General features: G+C 35.7%; 2 protein-coding genes across 2 annotated transcripts; one reads left to right on the forward strand and one right to left on the reverse strand.

The window, feature by feature from the left end:
• The first annotated feature begins 357 nt into the window (after positions 1-357).
• On the forward strand, positions 358-4995 carry LOC144434525 (uncharacterized). Its single transcript, XM_078122985.1, has 5 exons — positions 358-536; positions 1450-1558; positions 2923-3036; positions 3155-3233; positions 3646-4995. Exons 1-5 carry the CDS (start codon positions 439-441, stop codon positions 3735-3737), a joined length of 492 nt encoding a protein of 163 aa, XP_077979111.1. The 5' UTR covers positions 358-438; the 3' UTR covers positions 3738-4995.
• A 982-nt stretch (positions 4996-5977) lies between these two features.
• Positions 5978-14319, reverse strand: LOC144433844 (uncharacterized). The gene is made up of 5 exons (XM_078122225.1): positions 14199-14319; positions 13773-13798; positions 11112-11171; positions 10645-10722; positions 5978-9355 (listed from the first exon to the last, which is right to left on the reverse strand). Exons 1-5 carry the CDS (start codon positions 14271-14273, stop codon positions 8092-8094), a joined length of 1503 nt encoding a protein of 500 aa, XP_077978351.1. The 5' UTR covers positions 14274-14319; the 3' UTR covers positions 5978-8091.
• Between the last annotated feature and the right edge of the window lie 545 nt (positions 14320-14864).

Consider the following 14864-nt stretch of genomic DNA (forward strand, 5'->3'; position numbering starts at 1 on the left):
TAGAACATTTGTTTAGAAGAAAAACCCGACAGACAAGATTAGGTCACGAGAGAGGTCAACTAATTTCCATATTCTGATGATCAGGCGATTTGGCTGTTCAGTTTTAGGTTCTTACCCTCGGGTAACTGTAATCGATCATCCATTTCATTTTACACTTACATTTTTCACAAGAAACAACACATACTATATATAAATGCTGAAGAGAAAATGTACTTTTTAAAGTTCAATACAATTTTAGAGAGTTTCAACATGGTTTTGCGACGTCAGCTGTGAGTAAAAACCCGGGGTAAAAACAACCAAAATAAACAGCAAGGCTACCTTGCCCTCCTCAAAGGTCACCGCAAATCATCCGATGTCGGTACATGCGTGCACTCAATGCAATGGCAGTTATAAACAATCTAAGCAGTTGTAATTGTGTCTGTTGAGGAAACCACTAAAATGAAGTCCGGATTTTTTCCATTTTGTTTTCTTGTTTTATTCCGCACTGCATATACTCTTTGGCCGTACCCATGGCACGCACAATGTGAAATTAACTGGTAAGTCAAAATCTGAAGAATATATTTGTATTGTTCAATGGTCAATGAGTTTAATTTCATCCCCTGCCTGGGTTCATAATTTCAATCATATTTTTTCTCTACAACTTGTTTCAATTTTTGTCACCTGGAGACGGGGGACGTGCCAACTCGAGTCGATGCCATAATATTTTCCATGTTCCGTTTTCGACTACCAAGCTGTTTAGATAGTAGATTTGAAATATTACTATTCTATTCACTAAGTTAGTAAGTATTAGTAATTATTTATCATTTATAATTGTTATGTAATTCGCAATGTACTATCAATCTAATCGCAATCCCATCACGCGACTAACATGCTGAGTTGTCAATAGTTTGTAACTTTGTCGTTGAAGTTCATGGTGGCACGTATTTGTGTTCGTCAAGTTGGTTCCTAGGCCATAAGAGGTATGCCATCCAAAATTCGCATGCAGGGACCGGGAAAACGTTAGAAGCCGCTAGCCGCCGGCCCCGTTACGTTTTGCGTGTTTCACGCGTACTTTCGCATTTACCGGTACTGCGAAATCTCTACAGTACTGCATCTGTGTAGTAGAACTATGCGTGTGTTATACTTATAGACGTCACACTACTAGCTTTATCCGCTTTAAGGTAATTACATAATGTTCAAAAGAAAAACACAGCAACAAATAACTAAACAGAAAAGGACAATATTATAAATAAAACCATGGAAGTAGAACCATTGTTCTACTTCCATGATTAAAACCTTTGTAAAGAACGAAAGATGGGCGTAAACATTTTGGATTTTAGTCGCTACCAAAAAAAAGATCGTCACTCTTTGTAACAATATTATTTTTGTTTGTTTCCTTTTATATATTCAATTTTAAATATTAAATGATGTAATAATTGGACGGTATGTTTTTGTTTCTTTCACTACCAGGACTTTCGCTATCAGCTGCATATCAGTGAAAACTCAAGTTGTAGATCAGATAAAAGAATGGACAGGTGATGATAATTGCCAAGAAGGTGGCCAAAAGTGTTTGTACGAGGTAAACCATCATATATATATATATATATAGGGTCTTATAGGAGGTAACACCACCCACCTATGTGCCCTTTAATGATAGCCAAATTTTGTTGATACAACTTACAAGTCAAAATGGGTTTCTGATGAGTCGCCCACGTAGTCATTCTGATTACAATCCGATGTGGTGAAAGCATCTAAATGCTTTATTTAGTGCTATTTCCATCATTTTGTGTCGTTTGTTTTTGTACCTAGTGATCGCCGCCTTCCAAATGACACAAAACAATGGAAATGGAGGTAAATAAAGCATTTAGACGCTTTCACCACATCAGATTTTAATCAGATTGCCGCATAGTAAGAGATAGGAGAGTGCAAATCTTGGTGCATCACTAGAAATTGTGTGTCAAATTGGCTTAGAGGGCACACTGCCACCCACCCCCACCCCCAACGGGTACTCAACTTGATAACAGGTACAGGTGTACCCTGGTGGATTCAAATTACAAGCGTTTTTTTAAAACGTTCAGAAAAATTTGAATATCAGCAACGTACAAACTACATTGTCCAAAATGTTGGGTCAAAGACTATATTGTCGCGTCAGTGCAGTATGGTCGTATCTGCTGATACAGTTGCTCAGCAGATACAACCTTTCTGCACCGATGCAACAATATGTGTTCAAAGAAGTGATCAAACCTCTACACAATGCTGAAAAAAATCAAGAATCAAAAGTCTACATGAGTTGAAAAAGGGGGTCAAAACAACGATACATCTGTAAATACCCGCTACTGTGTGAGTACCTCCCTGGGGGGTAAACTATGTTATGTTTAGGGAAGAAAGATCCATATTGATATGTGCAAACTACTCCTTAGATTCAAACTCAGTGTGTCAACAAATGTAGGGTCTATTATGTCACTTGTCAAAAAGTGAAATCTGGTGAAACGTTTTGACATATACTAAGATATTACCTACTTATCATCTTTAACAAAAACACTGACCCCCCCCCCCCACTGACCCTATATTTCTATAATAAAAACAAATGATGCCCTCTATGGTAGGGTTAGACTGATTGTAAGATTGCAATCCTACAAGGGCAATCTGAAGGACAGTTATTATTTATTGCAGAAAGTTGGGACCTTTGATAAAACAAATGGTCCACAGTTTCCACTCTAACATTAGTTTTCATTACTAAGTCATTCAGACTGTTAAAAGTATGTATATGAATTGAAGTATAATCTACATGTACACATACATTTCCCTTTTTTTACTTTTTTATTTTATTTTTAACTGACCGACTGACTCATCATTTTTAAGGTGTTGCAATGATAAACATAGAATAACTAAGGCCACCCTTATTGAAATTACTTCTAAAAAGTACATTTCTTTTATTTTCAGCTAATTTATGCAAATGAGACGTTTATTGAAGCAACCCACACCACTCCAGTGAATAGGTATATAGATGACATGACCTTTGAACTTCACCTGGATGATGCAATTTGTTATGTAAAGGTGAGTACAATAATTTTTGTTCAAGATATTGAAAAAATAATGGTTTTCATACTAAAAACTACAAATGAATTTTGAAGTGATATGTTTTTTATTTTTTATTTCTGTGTCCTGCCAACAGGGATTTTCCAGATCAAGACTTTGGTACGCTCTATTGGATTATGGTACAAATTATTGTAACTTACATAATATTATAGAAGGTAGGTACAGTTTGAACCAAAGTATAAAATATGGCAATTTTATTGCTTATTTATCTCTCTTACTGTTGGTGATTAAAATGATGCATGCTTAGACTCTCTACCAGCCTCAGGAGCGTTGCTATCAGAAAGAGCTGTTTTCTATGTACTGATATCTACCACATAATTGTACTCGAATATCCTAGTACTGTGCGCCCTCATTGACTACATAGGCCTAACCATTTGTTGACGTGTGCCTGTGATGCTCCGTGTTATTGTGTTATTGTGTTATTGGGGTTGTATCAAACACAACCACTGAATGGTAACTTTAAACAGGCTATCTTAAAGTTGCACTAGCATTGATGACTTTGTGCTCATCTGCCATATTACATCGTCTAAATATATTCCTATTTTCAATTTTTTTTTCTTTTATCAGGAGCTGGTCTTGATAAAGTTCCAGGGTACACAGAAGACACAAGAAATAAAATATGTACACTATACTCATCAGCAAACTGTGAAATATATTAAGGGGACATCAGCTGAGTTTGTACAAGCTTTTAGGGTAATTTCTGCTGCATTTTGAAAGATACTTGTTAATATTTTACTTAGTGAAGTATACATATAACCAGCCCTTGCTATTACCCAAACTAATATGTGATATACATGGATAATTTTTCAAATGATTCGATGAAGTAATTTAGTATTCATTTACTAAAATGTCCTTATAATGCCATCAACAGTATAGGTGAACATTTTCTGTACCATGGCAGACGTATATCGACACATTACATTATATTTTTATAGTTTAATTAGGGCTTCATGTGGGTATTTTTTTAAATGAAAATGTTATAAAGTCTGCCTGTAAAGAGTACAAATAAATTGATACAATATTAAAATATAAATGTAAAGACAGTTTAGCACCAGATCCAGAGGATACAATATATATAATACTTATCTGTATACAGCTGCAATAAGTGTTCTCATTTTGTGCAACTTTAAATTTGAAATAGTTGTTCTTCATGCCTTAGGTTCAAATGTTTAACTTGGCATGCAAGGAGCAATGTAATATTTTGTATTTTTAAAAAGTGGCATGCAAGAGAGGTTGTATGTTTTAGTATGAGACAGATAGTGTGACATTTTGGTTTATAATGCAAGAAATGTTTGTTCCATTTTTTCATAAAGGAGATAAATTTTATAATTTTGTAAATATGAATTGATGTTGTTGAAAAATCATGGAACATTCCGTCTTTCTGTTTAAATTTTGTATGATGTCAGAATGCACCATGGGGATCAATTCTCTAAACTAAGCCATATGAAAGATTTGTCATGGTCCTTTTTGAAATATGAAAATTGGGGTTCACTGTTTTGTTTTCGAGGAAATTGGCAAAACTTTTATTTTTTAAACTTTTATTTTATTTTCCTGTAGCGTTAACACAGCATTCAGTGGCCACATTGGATTCTAAAATGGCTTACTTTTGATAATATTTAGACTGCAAGATATGTCATGTTGCTCCACCCTCGCCAGCCTGCACTGTCTATCTGTGAAAGAGGTTGACCAATGATTGAGGGCGCCCTGTTATGGCATATACCTTACAGACTAGATACTATTGTGACCTCAGTTTCAAAAGTTTGTATTTTGCATTGATTTTAACAGAAAACAGGTTAGAGCTTTCTGAGGAAAAATTATAAGCAAAAGATTAAAGATTTGATTTCTTAGGTGCATTCAACATAAACAGAAATATTACCGTGAAAAATATACTGCATTCAGTACTTTGTTTTTAAAGAATCCCCGTGTCAGATGCTATTGAGTATATTTACCTACTGTAATGCTGAAGGCCAAAAGTGCTGGTTGTGTTTTATTGTGAATAAAGACTGAAACTGAATTCTGCCTAAATTTCTCATTCACATTGAATTTGATATGGATGGAAAGGGTGATGGTTGATTCTCCCTCTCCCCACCAAATTTTGGTCTTCCTGATTCCTCTGTCTTGTACATTAATCTTACCTGATGTCCCTCTTACAGTTTGATACCGTGATTGATGTGCATATCAGTATCGGTATATGGTAGGCAACTGAAGTTCAAAAAACAGTGTTGATGAAAAAATGCTTGGCTCTATCTGAAAAGGTTATATGGAAGAAAACGATAGAATCCAAGGGAAAATTAGTGAGGGCACTGCAACACAAAGCCAACCATATTGTAATATTTGTTGGTCTGCTGTGTTGATAGTTTGATATATACATATATGAATGGCAAAGCAAACACTGTGACAGCAACATTTCTGGAGGTTTCACATGGGGTTTGAGTAAGGGATACAAAACCTAGCTTGTGTTCGGGTGGATCTTTGAAGCGATACTGTATTTGGACAACTTGATTTCTAATGTAGTAATACCCTCAGTGGATACAATTCCCGGGCAGTGACCAAAAGGGACCAATGTCGTGATGGCAGGAAGGCATGGAAGACTAGGTTTTTGCAAATCAATTGTAAGAGTTAAAGGACTATAATTTCCAGTTATGGAGTATGGTAGCATATTTAAACAGTTTGTTATTTACAGTTACAATTTAGACCCCATTATTCTATGGTGGTAATTCTTAATTTGATATTATTAGTGAGTTGTACAGTAAAATCTGCTGCACCTGTCACACACTTTCACTCACATCTTTGAAAAACACTCAATAATCATATACAGAATTAAATCAGAAATGGGACAAATATAGGAAATGTAACCAAGACCATAAAACCCTTTATTGCATTGATATTAAAATCTATTCCTATGACAATGCACTTGGTAGTCTATATACAAAGCTAAGTTTTATAGGATTTCTCCATTATCATATAAATGCATATTTCAACAGTCCTACACAAACACATTCAAGTATATAACAATAAAAACTATGCATTATATATTTGACAATCTGAGGCCTCAGAAGCATCTGCATTGTTAAGAACATGTATGAATACTAATTAGCCTCAGATAGTTTACTAGATCATTTGCAGCCAATTAGATATTAGGTAGCCTTTGTCAACATCTGGTGCACAATGTAGATATACAAACCAGATGTAAGACTGAATCTTACTTTGCAAAATGCACAAAATTGATATTTCAATTGAACTATTTGTAAAATGTTTAAAATAGTTTAGAAATTATGAGCATTTACATTAGTGCGCATATTGAAGCATGTGTAATCATTTACATTAGTTATCAAAGTTTGTTGTCAGTAGAAATATAGCATTTGTAAAAAAAACTGACTCCATGCATATTATTAATATGGTTAAAGTTGAACATTTATAAATGTCAATACAATATCTATCACTAACATATGTAAATATCAGCTGTTGCGGTAGAAGCTCACTACACATGCACCACATGTTAATGACTTCATTTCAAGAAACTTTCAAGATACGACAATATATTCAAGAACTGCAAACTTGTTAATTTGATCATGTGTGCCTTTACATGACTAACATTGTCACTTCTAGCTATCGATTGTAGCTGAGTGAAAGTGGAGGACAAACATTGCAGTATTGTTAAAAATGCATCCATAAAAACTTTATACACTGAAAAATGCTAAACAACAAGCAATTTGTCATTAGGTATGAAAAGTTACTTCAAAATTTTGATTATTTTTTAATGTATTTGGTGTACAGACTCTAAGATTTCGTAGTATTCAAATTCTTCATGTCCCCGACAAGTTTAAAATGAATATTTTGGCAAAATGAAAAAAAAGAGTAAATGTTAGAACTGAAGTACAAAGATCGGTACAAATTAAATATTACAATAATTCGTATCAAAATACATAGATACAGCCAGCTGTGCTAATTATATGATTGCCACATGATAATAAAAAAAATTTAAGAAAAACTTTGTTCTTGTCCCTAATCTGCGACATATTGCTTCCGACCGTCCTACAACTGTAATACTACTGTAACACAAGCCAAAAGCCAAAAGACCAATTTATGCCTTGTGACTAAGCACTGGGTTATTTTCAAGATCTAGCATGAAGTGATCCAAACAACAAAGTCATGAGGGATAAATGAATATTTTAACTTTTGGCTTGTGTAGTATTATAGTTGCAGAGGATTGGACGCAATTTGTCACGGATTATCCCTAGCAACAATCCAATCAAATATAACAAGATATACATACATTGATTATTAGATAGGGGAGTACTGTAGCAGATTTAGATAACGTTTTATAAATACAATTGTCTTATCTCCTTTTGTGTTCCAGGGAAAAATGAAATTTATATAATTCTACATATTATTCATTCACAATTATTCAAGAACATAGCAATGACTACTAGTAATTATCCCTACTGCTTATGTATCTTCCACAACTATGAATTTCCTCTCAAGTTTATTGAGATGTTGACAAAAATGTTTTCCAAAAACATTTACAATACTATCATGGAAGCACTAAGATTCATACACAAGTTCTCTTCTTCCAGTATTGATTGAAAAACAAAATAAGAATTTACAATCAAAAGTGGAAGAAAAGAAATTGTGTAAGAAAAACATTTACATTTCTTTAGGATGCTACATATTGAATATCTACTTAAAGGGTGAACTATGCAAATTACGCTTTCCATGCCTTGTGTGTATCTGTATAGCCTGCATGTTTCAAGTTTACCCTAACAAAGGCTTTGTGATATATGAACTAACAACTACGACACCCTTGGTTTATTTAGGGGTGATTATGAAATAATTGGTCAAAATATAAACCCTCAAATACAAGAGTACAATTGCCCATAAACAGGTTCCTCTAGTTTTTACTGCGTCGGTGAGATGACTCCATATTTCAGTATGAAACTTACAGGCAAGTGCCTTGCAGTCAGATAATTTTGTTATAGCTCAATGCCGCCATACCCCTATACAATCAACATCTTACCGCGGCTGTTCTTGTTCAGGATGTCCTTTGTCTTCTTCTTTACCTTCTGCATCATCTGTTTGATGTTGAGGTAACTCTGTCTGCTGTCCTGTCTCACCTTCTTGAATGTTATCATCAGTTGGAATTTGCTCGACTTCATCGGGTTGTGGTTGAACATCATCGTGAGTCTGAGTTTGCTCAACTTCATCGGGTTGCGGTTGAACATCGTCAGTCGGAATTTGCTCAACTTCATCGGGTTGTGGTTGAAGATCATCGGTCGGAATTTGCTCAACTTCATCAGGTTGTGGTTGAACATCGTCAGTCGGAATTTGCTCAACTTCATCGGGTTGTGGTTGAACATCATCAGTTGGAATTTGCTCAACTTCATCAGGTTGTGGTTGAACATCGTCAGTCGGAATTTGCTCAACTTCATCAGGTTGTGGTTGAACATCTTCTGCTTGGTAGTCACCAGGTTCCTCTGTATCTTTAGGTTGTTCTGGCTCGATTGCTGTGTCATCCTCAGTTGTGTCTGCAGATTGCTGTGGTGGATCTTGTACATCTTCGGTGTGTTCTGGAGTTTGCGGGGGTTCACTGTCACCTTGAGGTTCATTTTCAGTGCCTTCCTGTGATGAGGATGGGGTTTCTTCAGTTTTCATTTCTGGCGTCTCTCCTCCCTGGGCTGGTGGTAAACTTGTTATTGCGGTTTCCTCTTCCCGGGGTTGCTCATCAACCACTGGTACTGTGGGAACACTCTGCATTTGAATCTCATCTGTGTCTTTTCCTGGGTCAACAGCAGCTGCATTGCCTTCAGGGCTCGGTGGCTTATGGTCATCGCCAACAGGAGTGTCTTGGTCCTGCAAAACTTCTGCAGCTTCTTTGTCCTGAGGAACTGTAGAGGGGTCAGGACCTTGGGAAGTAGTGGGTTTTGGCTCTTGAGGTGGATCAATATCTATCAAGGGTTTATCTTCAGGTGGTTTCTGTTCATCTTTTGGTGGTTCTGGTTCAACTTCAGGTTCTGGTTCAGGTTGGGATTCTGGCTCAGCACTAGGGCTTTCCTTTGCATGTGTCTTTTCAGGTGGTCTTTCTGTTTCATCATGATAAGAAGGACGCTTGTCTTGCAGTAAAGGTGTTCTCTCATTGTCATCATCCCTTTCATAGTCTCTAGAGCTTCCAGTTTGGTCTCCTTGAAAACTTGAATCTGTTTTCTTACATCTTGCACAGTAGTAGAAGAGAGCTGAGATCACGATGAAAATTGCTATGGCACCAATGATAATAAGGAGCCTGAAATCAAAGAATAACTCACATACTTTATATGGCTATTTTGATTAAACATAGAATGCACCTCAGAAATAAACTCATTTATAAACACAAACAAGGAAGACTGAACCCATGAGGGATGGCCCTCACTGGACTTCTCGAGAGACAAGTAGTGTCCATGTGCTTACAAAACTATCCAGTATAAATAAAAGATTATTATTAATTGCTGTTTAATACTTTGTTCAAGAAAACATCAACCTCTTCTTAGTCAATAAAAAAATCTGGGGTCATTGGACACATTTTTGAAATAGGTCTAAATGATAATTCTTTATATCAAATTTAGCCATTTTAGAATCCAATATGGCTGCTGAATACTGTGTTAATTCTATGGGAAAGCAAAAGATTGACAATTTCCTCATAAACAAGATGTTGAACTCGAAAGGACCAGAAATAAGCTTTGAAGCGGCATAGTTTGGAGTGAATTGAAGAACTTTGATTTTTAGGGAATTTGTGCACGAGGGTCACTCTAATACAACACTTCTAATGCTATGTGGCAACAACCATGGTGAATTGTGTGATGTAGACGCTGAGTTAATGGTTAATGGTTGCATAGTTTGGTGTGTGTGTGTGGGGGGGGGGGGGTTACTAAAATTGATGGGTTTTGAACATGCAGTCTGAAAGCTCAATGAGAAGGTGAAATGAAGACGTTATATCAAGATCCTTTGTATTACAGGAGTAAACAATGAGACCACCACATACTCTTAGCACTAGCATTTCCCTGCTTGCCACAATCATTTATACCATCTATATCAGGTGTGAAATAACATGTTTCATTATAAGGCTAAAATGTGGCCTTTCCAACTGTAGTCAATTTGTAAACAATTTGTCTACTAACAACAGCAAGCTGATAACGGTGTAATGAGAGTGTGACAACTGTGATTATCTATATAATTCTAATGAGAAATAGATATATTTTAACATATATGTTTACTCTCTAGTCGTTTTATGACTATTAAACGTGTGCTTTGTTGTACTGGTAACATTTCACTGACTGATTATATTGAGAGACACCAAGGTAAAACAAATGCAATAGTATACTTTCACACTTGATATAGACACAATTGTGCCAAGCAGGGACAAATGCTTTAGCTGGGTGCTATGAGTTGTTAACGTATGTATTATAACTTCGATGTATTATGAAGTAACTCAAACTATTGGCACCAAACTTCATTTTTGTATGATCGGAAATAATTTAACACATGGCATATTTTTAATATTTATAAATTAATCTATACATTATTTATTTCACTTACCATGTCCACCACATATAGTACCAGGCTTCTTTACAGCATTCGTTGTCATGACCACAACAGTATTCTGTACTCTTACATCTGAATTGAAAAAAAGACGATTTAAATTTGAGTACCAAGAAATTTACCTAAAAGGCTACAGAGGTTGGAAGGTAAACGATTCATTATTTATGTTAATTCAAGCACCTCAGACCACTACAAATTACTATGGAGAGCTGAGGTATATGGAAGAGCTACAAAAAGCAACAACACTTTAATTATATAGTCATCACGTCCATTGTTATCGATTGTTTACACAAGCTAAATGATCCCTCGGAACTGTATCAGAACTCTGAATTTCTGATTTTAAATAATGTACTGTGACGTCACTGTTCTCAAAAGTGAAAGTTGCACATTGTGTCATGTACTGGTTGTAAGTTTGAATTATAAATGTGCAAAATAAACCCAGAGCACAAATAAACCCCACTTACCCAGTCGTACAGTTGTAAGGGACGCAAACATTGCCATCGCAGTATTCATCTCTCTTGCAACTATATATAAAACGAAGTAAACATGAATACACGTCAGATAACATTTTCTGATTCGCTGTTGGGCATGTAGATAAATGGTGGTATTTATGAACACATTGCATTTATTGACAGACAAGTTAACGCCTCCAATGTTGTTGTGGTTAGGCCAAAATTGTGTGGTTCCGATAAGGGACTGGACAGAGATTACAGGGGGTGGGCCGGTGTTTTTAGGGGGGGGTCACTGATTTTTGTGCATGCATTTAGGGGTGGGTCACTGATTTTTATGCAATGATGTGTTGGTAGTCAATCAAATAAAAAAAAATATTATATGAACTCAAAACTATAAGTATGTGTGTAGTAGTAATAAAGGGAAGGGAACTCCAAACACCGTCAATATTAAATAAGTGTATGACACTGCGTTTACTATAACCAACTACGGGTTGTTAGATCAAGTTTGTTAATAAATGGAAGCATTTTCCAAAGCTGGTTCAAACTTGATTATTTTGTTTTGTATAATAAATTGGTTTAAAAATCAGTTAGCCAAGTGACCAGTTTGTCAAGATTATTGCAAGGAAGACATTGGCGATACGCCCCGGGTCGATACTTAGTTGACCCTAAAGGCTTATTTTAAGATGTTTCGGACCGGCTGTTGGATCCTTCATCAGCCACAGTTCTGTCTGAGACAGTGTTCCCGCATACGTTTTCATCAAACAAAGATGCAATATATCAGTTATAAAAACAGAAATGACATAGGAGCAACCAAACGATTCATCGCAATATGGAGACGATGACCTCCTTACGACCCTACTCTACCGTTCTTTCTTTAACCCTTCGACTCCTTGGCTCCTCCTATGGGGTCATATAGGTGACGGAAAGCATTTAAAAGAAACTCGATTTAAAAAATAACCTTGGGTATACTATATAGGTCTCATGTACTGTTAGGGGATCATATTATTGGTATGTATTTTTAACATATAGATGAAAAGACGGCGAACTATTAACTACCGGTTGGGTTTGCGGTCATTCTAGCTTTAATAGACTGGCATTTACAATAGAATCATTGTGTCAAGTTATCGGCAAAATAGACTGACCTACATACATACATACATAAGCCCGCCATAACATTTTGGTCGAACGTTTACTATAAGCGGAACTAAGATAACAGGTGTGCTTGTTTTTTTTGTCGCTGTCAATCTGTCCAATGGCGGATGTGATCTATTTGAACTTGATAGGCATACGATTTCGAAAATATGAAAGCAACTGGGACAGGAATATAAGGAAACCATGAAACATGAAAATAATAAATATGAGCATTTTTTCCACACATGATACTTTGATAGCAGACTTTCTGGTGAATACATCCGGGTGAGGCTAGGCATGTACACACATAAATTTGGTATGTCTAAATTTTCACACAACTGTCTGTGAATTAATTGAGCCACTTTAAGACGGATATAGACGGTCTCTGGTGTGGTACTGTATGACTAGTAGTAGAGCTCGGTAACTGATGCCTGTCAATTATTATACATTCAGTACATTTACATACACCATTCTTTAGTTTCGCTTTTTTCTATCTCTGCAATCATCAACAAGTGCATCTAAATAGTATTTAGACCTAAAGCTACATCGGCAAGTACGATACAATATCACAGTAGTAAATATTGTCATCAAGCAGTAACTTAAGACAGAATGTGATATTACGTTGTCAACTACACGGGTCTTCCAAAGCAATGTGCCAACATTTTAGTCGAAATGACAGTCTTTCAACTACTCGAAATAGTATTATATATATATATATATATATATATATATATATATATATATATATATATATATATATATATATATATATATATATATATATATATATATATATATATTGCGATCTGTGCAGTGATGGTCTTACTCTACATGTAACCATGCTGAAGTAACACTTGGAGGTCAAGTATGTGGTTATAGCCACAGTCACTTGTGAGCTAGTATTCTATTCAAGGATGGTCATAATACAAAATAATGGCGTTATTAAGTTTTACGAATATTTATAAAATACCGCCACGGGTGTTTGCACTTAAAAATGATAATTCGTTTATACATAATAACGCCATTCCTTTGTTTTATGGCCACCCTCTCTTGAATAGAATACTAGCTCACAAGTGACTGTGGGTCTTGCTTATGAACAGCTGACAGACTTTAACCCCTTCCCGTCAAAAATATATTTCAAAGCGTCACCTTTAAAGACACAATCCAGTTCCCATTTTCTTTTACACCCACGTATTTCATGCAAAACTATATAAATACCGCATATCAAGCAAAACCGTGTTTATACATACTTAGTATTACACATATAAACCAAGTGTTCACAGAATGTAAAAGTGAAAATGGTATGTGGATATTTAAAAAAGCAACACTATTTTTATAATACCAGACGGAAGTGCAGTTGAAGGGGTTATTATTTTCATTCATGAAAAGTGAGATTCTTTTATGAAAAATGTTTCATGCATTCATATTTGGAAATTAATGATAATATCCAAAACTGTACACCGACACCACCAACCCCCAACCCCACCCCCCACCGACCGCATTAAAATGAAACTTCTGTCTGGTTCGTTTAATTATACTCACCTGTCATCGGAGTCACATGAGCTGACCTACAAATGGAGAAGGATAAAAGGTTGACTGACTGACTGACTGACTGACTGACTGACGTACATAATCATGGACGCTGTCACTACAAATGTTGATCCCGTCAACTAACGTGAATAGTTTATTGACCTTGTCATACATGTCACTGAATTGTACGCAGAATTCAGACAGATTACGTCATGAAATATGCTATGTCCAAAATCACTGTATTACTGCGTATCTTTTAAGTCTAATAGTAGTATACAAAAGATGGAACTTTAAAGCTATATGTTTTAAGCGGTAAAACGCACGTACTTATATACATATCACAGCGTGTATCGGTGATAAGACCTTAACTATCTGTATGTCTGTGCTTATCAGAACGTCTGCCGTGCGTGGTATTAGTGATAGAACACTCTTACTCACCTCCAGACATGACAGCGAAATTAATATACCTATAAAGAGGACAGCTAAGGGGGGAGTATACCCCAACGACTTCATGATACCGTCCTCTCTGTGCACTTTACACCATGACCTTAAGAGTAACCTCTGTCAGGTCATGTGCTGCTTATTGTTATCACATGACTCAGCTAGCTATTCAAAATAAAGTACTATACAGTATACTGGTATTTGTATGGCTCGGTAAACAACACGATTTCAAGGTTTTAGTAGGTTAATGTTGCACGTGTTAATTACGTATCAGTTAATCCCAAGGACAGGCATAGGTAAATAGAGGTCCAGAGGAAATTCAACTTTTGAATGTGTGGATGGTAGTAGTACCTACCTTGTGAATTGGTTAGTACACCACTATCGCATATGAAAACAACATAGACTGGACAGACGTTTTGAAAGAAAAAGTTTAATGATTTGTGGGGGTTTTAAAAATCATTATCCAATACTGCGTTGATCGCTACACGTATGTCGTGTATGTCATGTACTACGGTTCGTTCAATAAACAAACAAACAAAACAATTGAAACAAAAACAACAAATATAAAAAAAATCCGATCCCAATTACGCTAATTTCATTTTTTTAAAATAATTCTACATTTTACGATAAATTGAATGTTTACATTATGCATTGTTGTTATTT

The sequence above is a fragment of the Glandiceps talaboti genome, chromosome 4, assembly GCF_964340395.1.
Source record: "Glandiceps talaboti chromosome 4, keGlaTala1.1, whole genome shotgun sequence".
In the NCBI taxonomy this organism is placed as follows: Eukaryota; Metazoa; Hemichordata; class Enteropneusta; family Spengelidae; genus Glandiceps; species Glandiceps talaboti.

Excerpts from the sequence above, each read along its gene's own strand:
- LOC144434525 (XM_078122985.1), top strand. The coding sequence starts at position 439 with ATGAAGTCCGGATTTTTTCCATTTTGTTTTCTTGTTTTATTCCGCACT. Across the intron at positions 537-1,449 it reads GCACAATGTGAAATTAACTG|GACTTTCGCTATCAGCTGCA; the intron begins GTAAGTCAAAAT and ends TTTCACTACCAG. Across the intron at positions 1,559-2,922 it reads GCCAAAAGTGTTTGTACGAG|CTAATTTATGCAAATGAGAC; the intron begins GTAAACCATCAT and ends TTTTATTTTCAG.
- LOC144433844 (XM_078122225.1), bottom strand. The coding sequence starts at position 14,273 with ATGAAGTCGTTGGGGTATACTCCCCCCTTAGCTGTCCTCTTTATAGGT. Across the intron at positions 11,172-13,772 it reads TCATGTGACTCCGATGACAG|TTGCAAGAGAGATGAATACT; the intron begins GTGAGTATAATT and ends TTTTATATATAG. Across the intron at positions 9,356-10,644 it reads TACTATATGTGGTGGACATG|GCTCCTTATTATCATTGGTG; the intron begins GTAAGTGAAATA and ends CTTTGATTTCAG.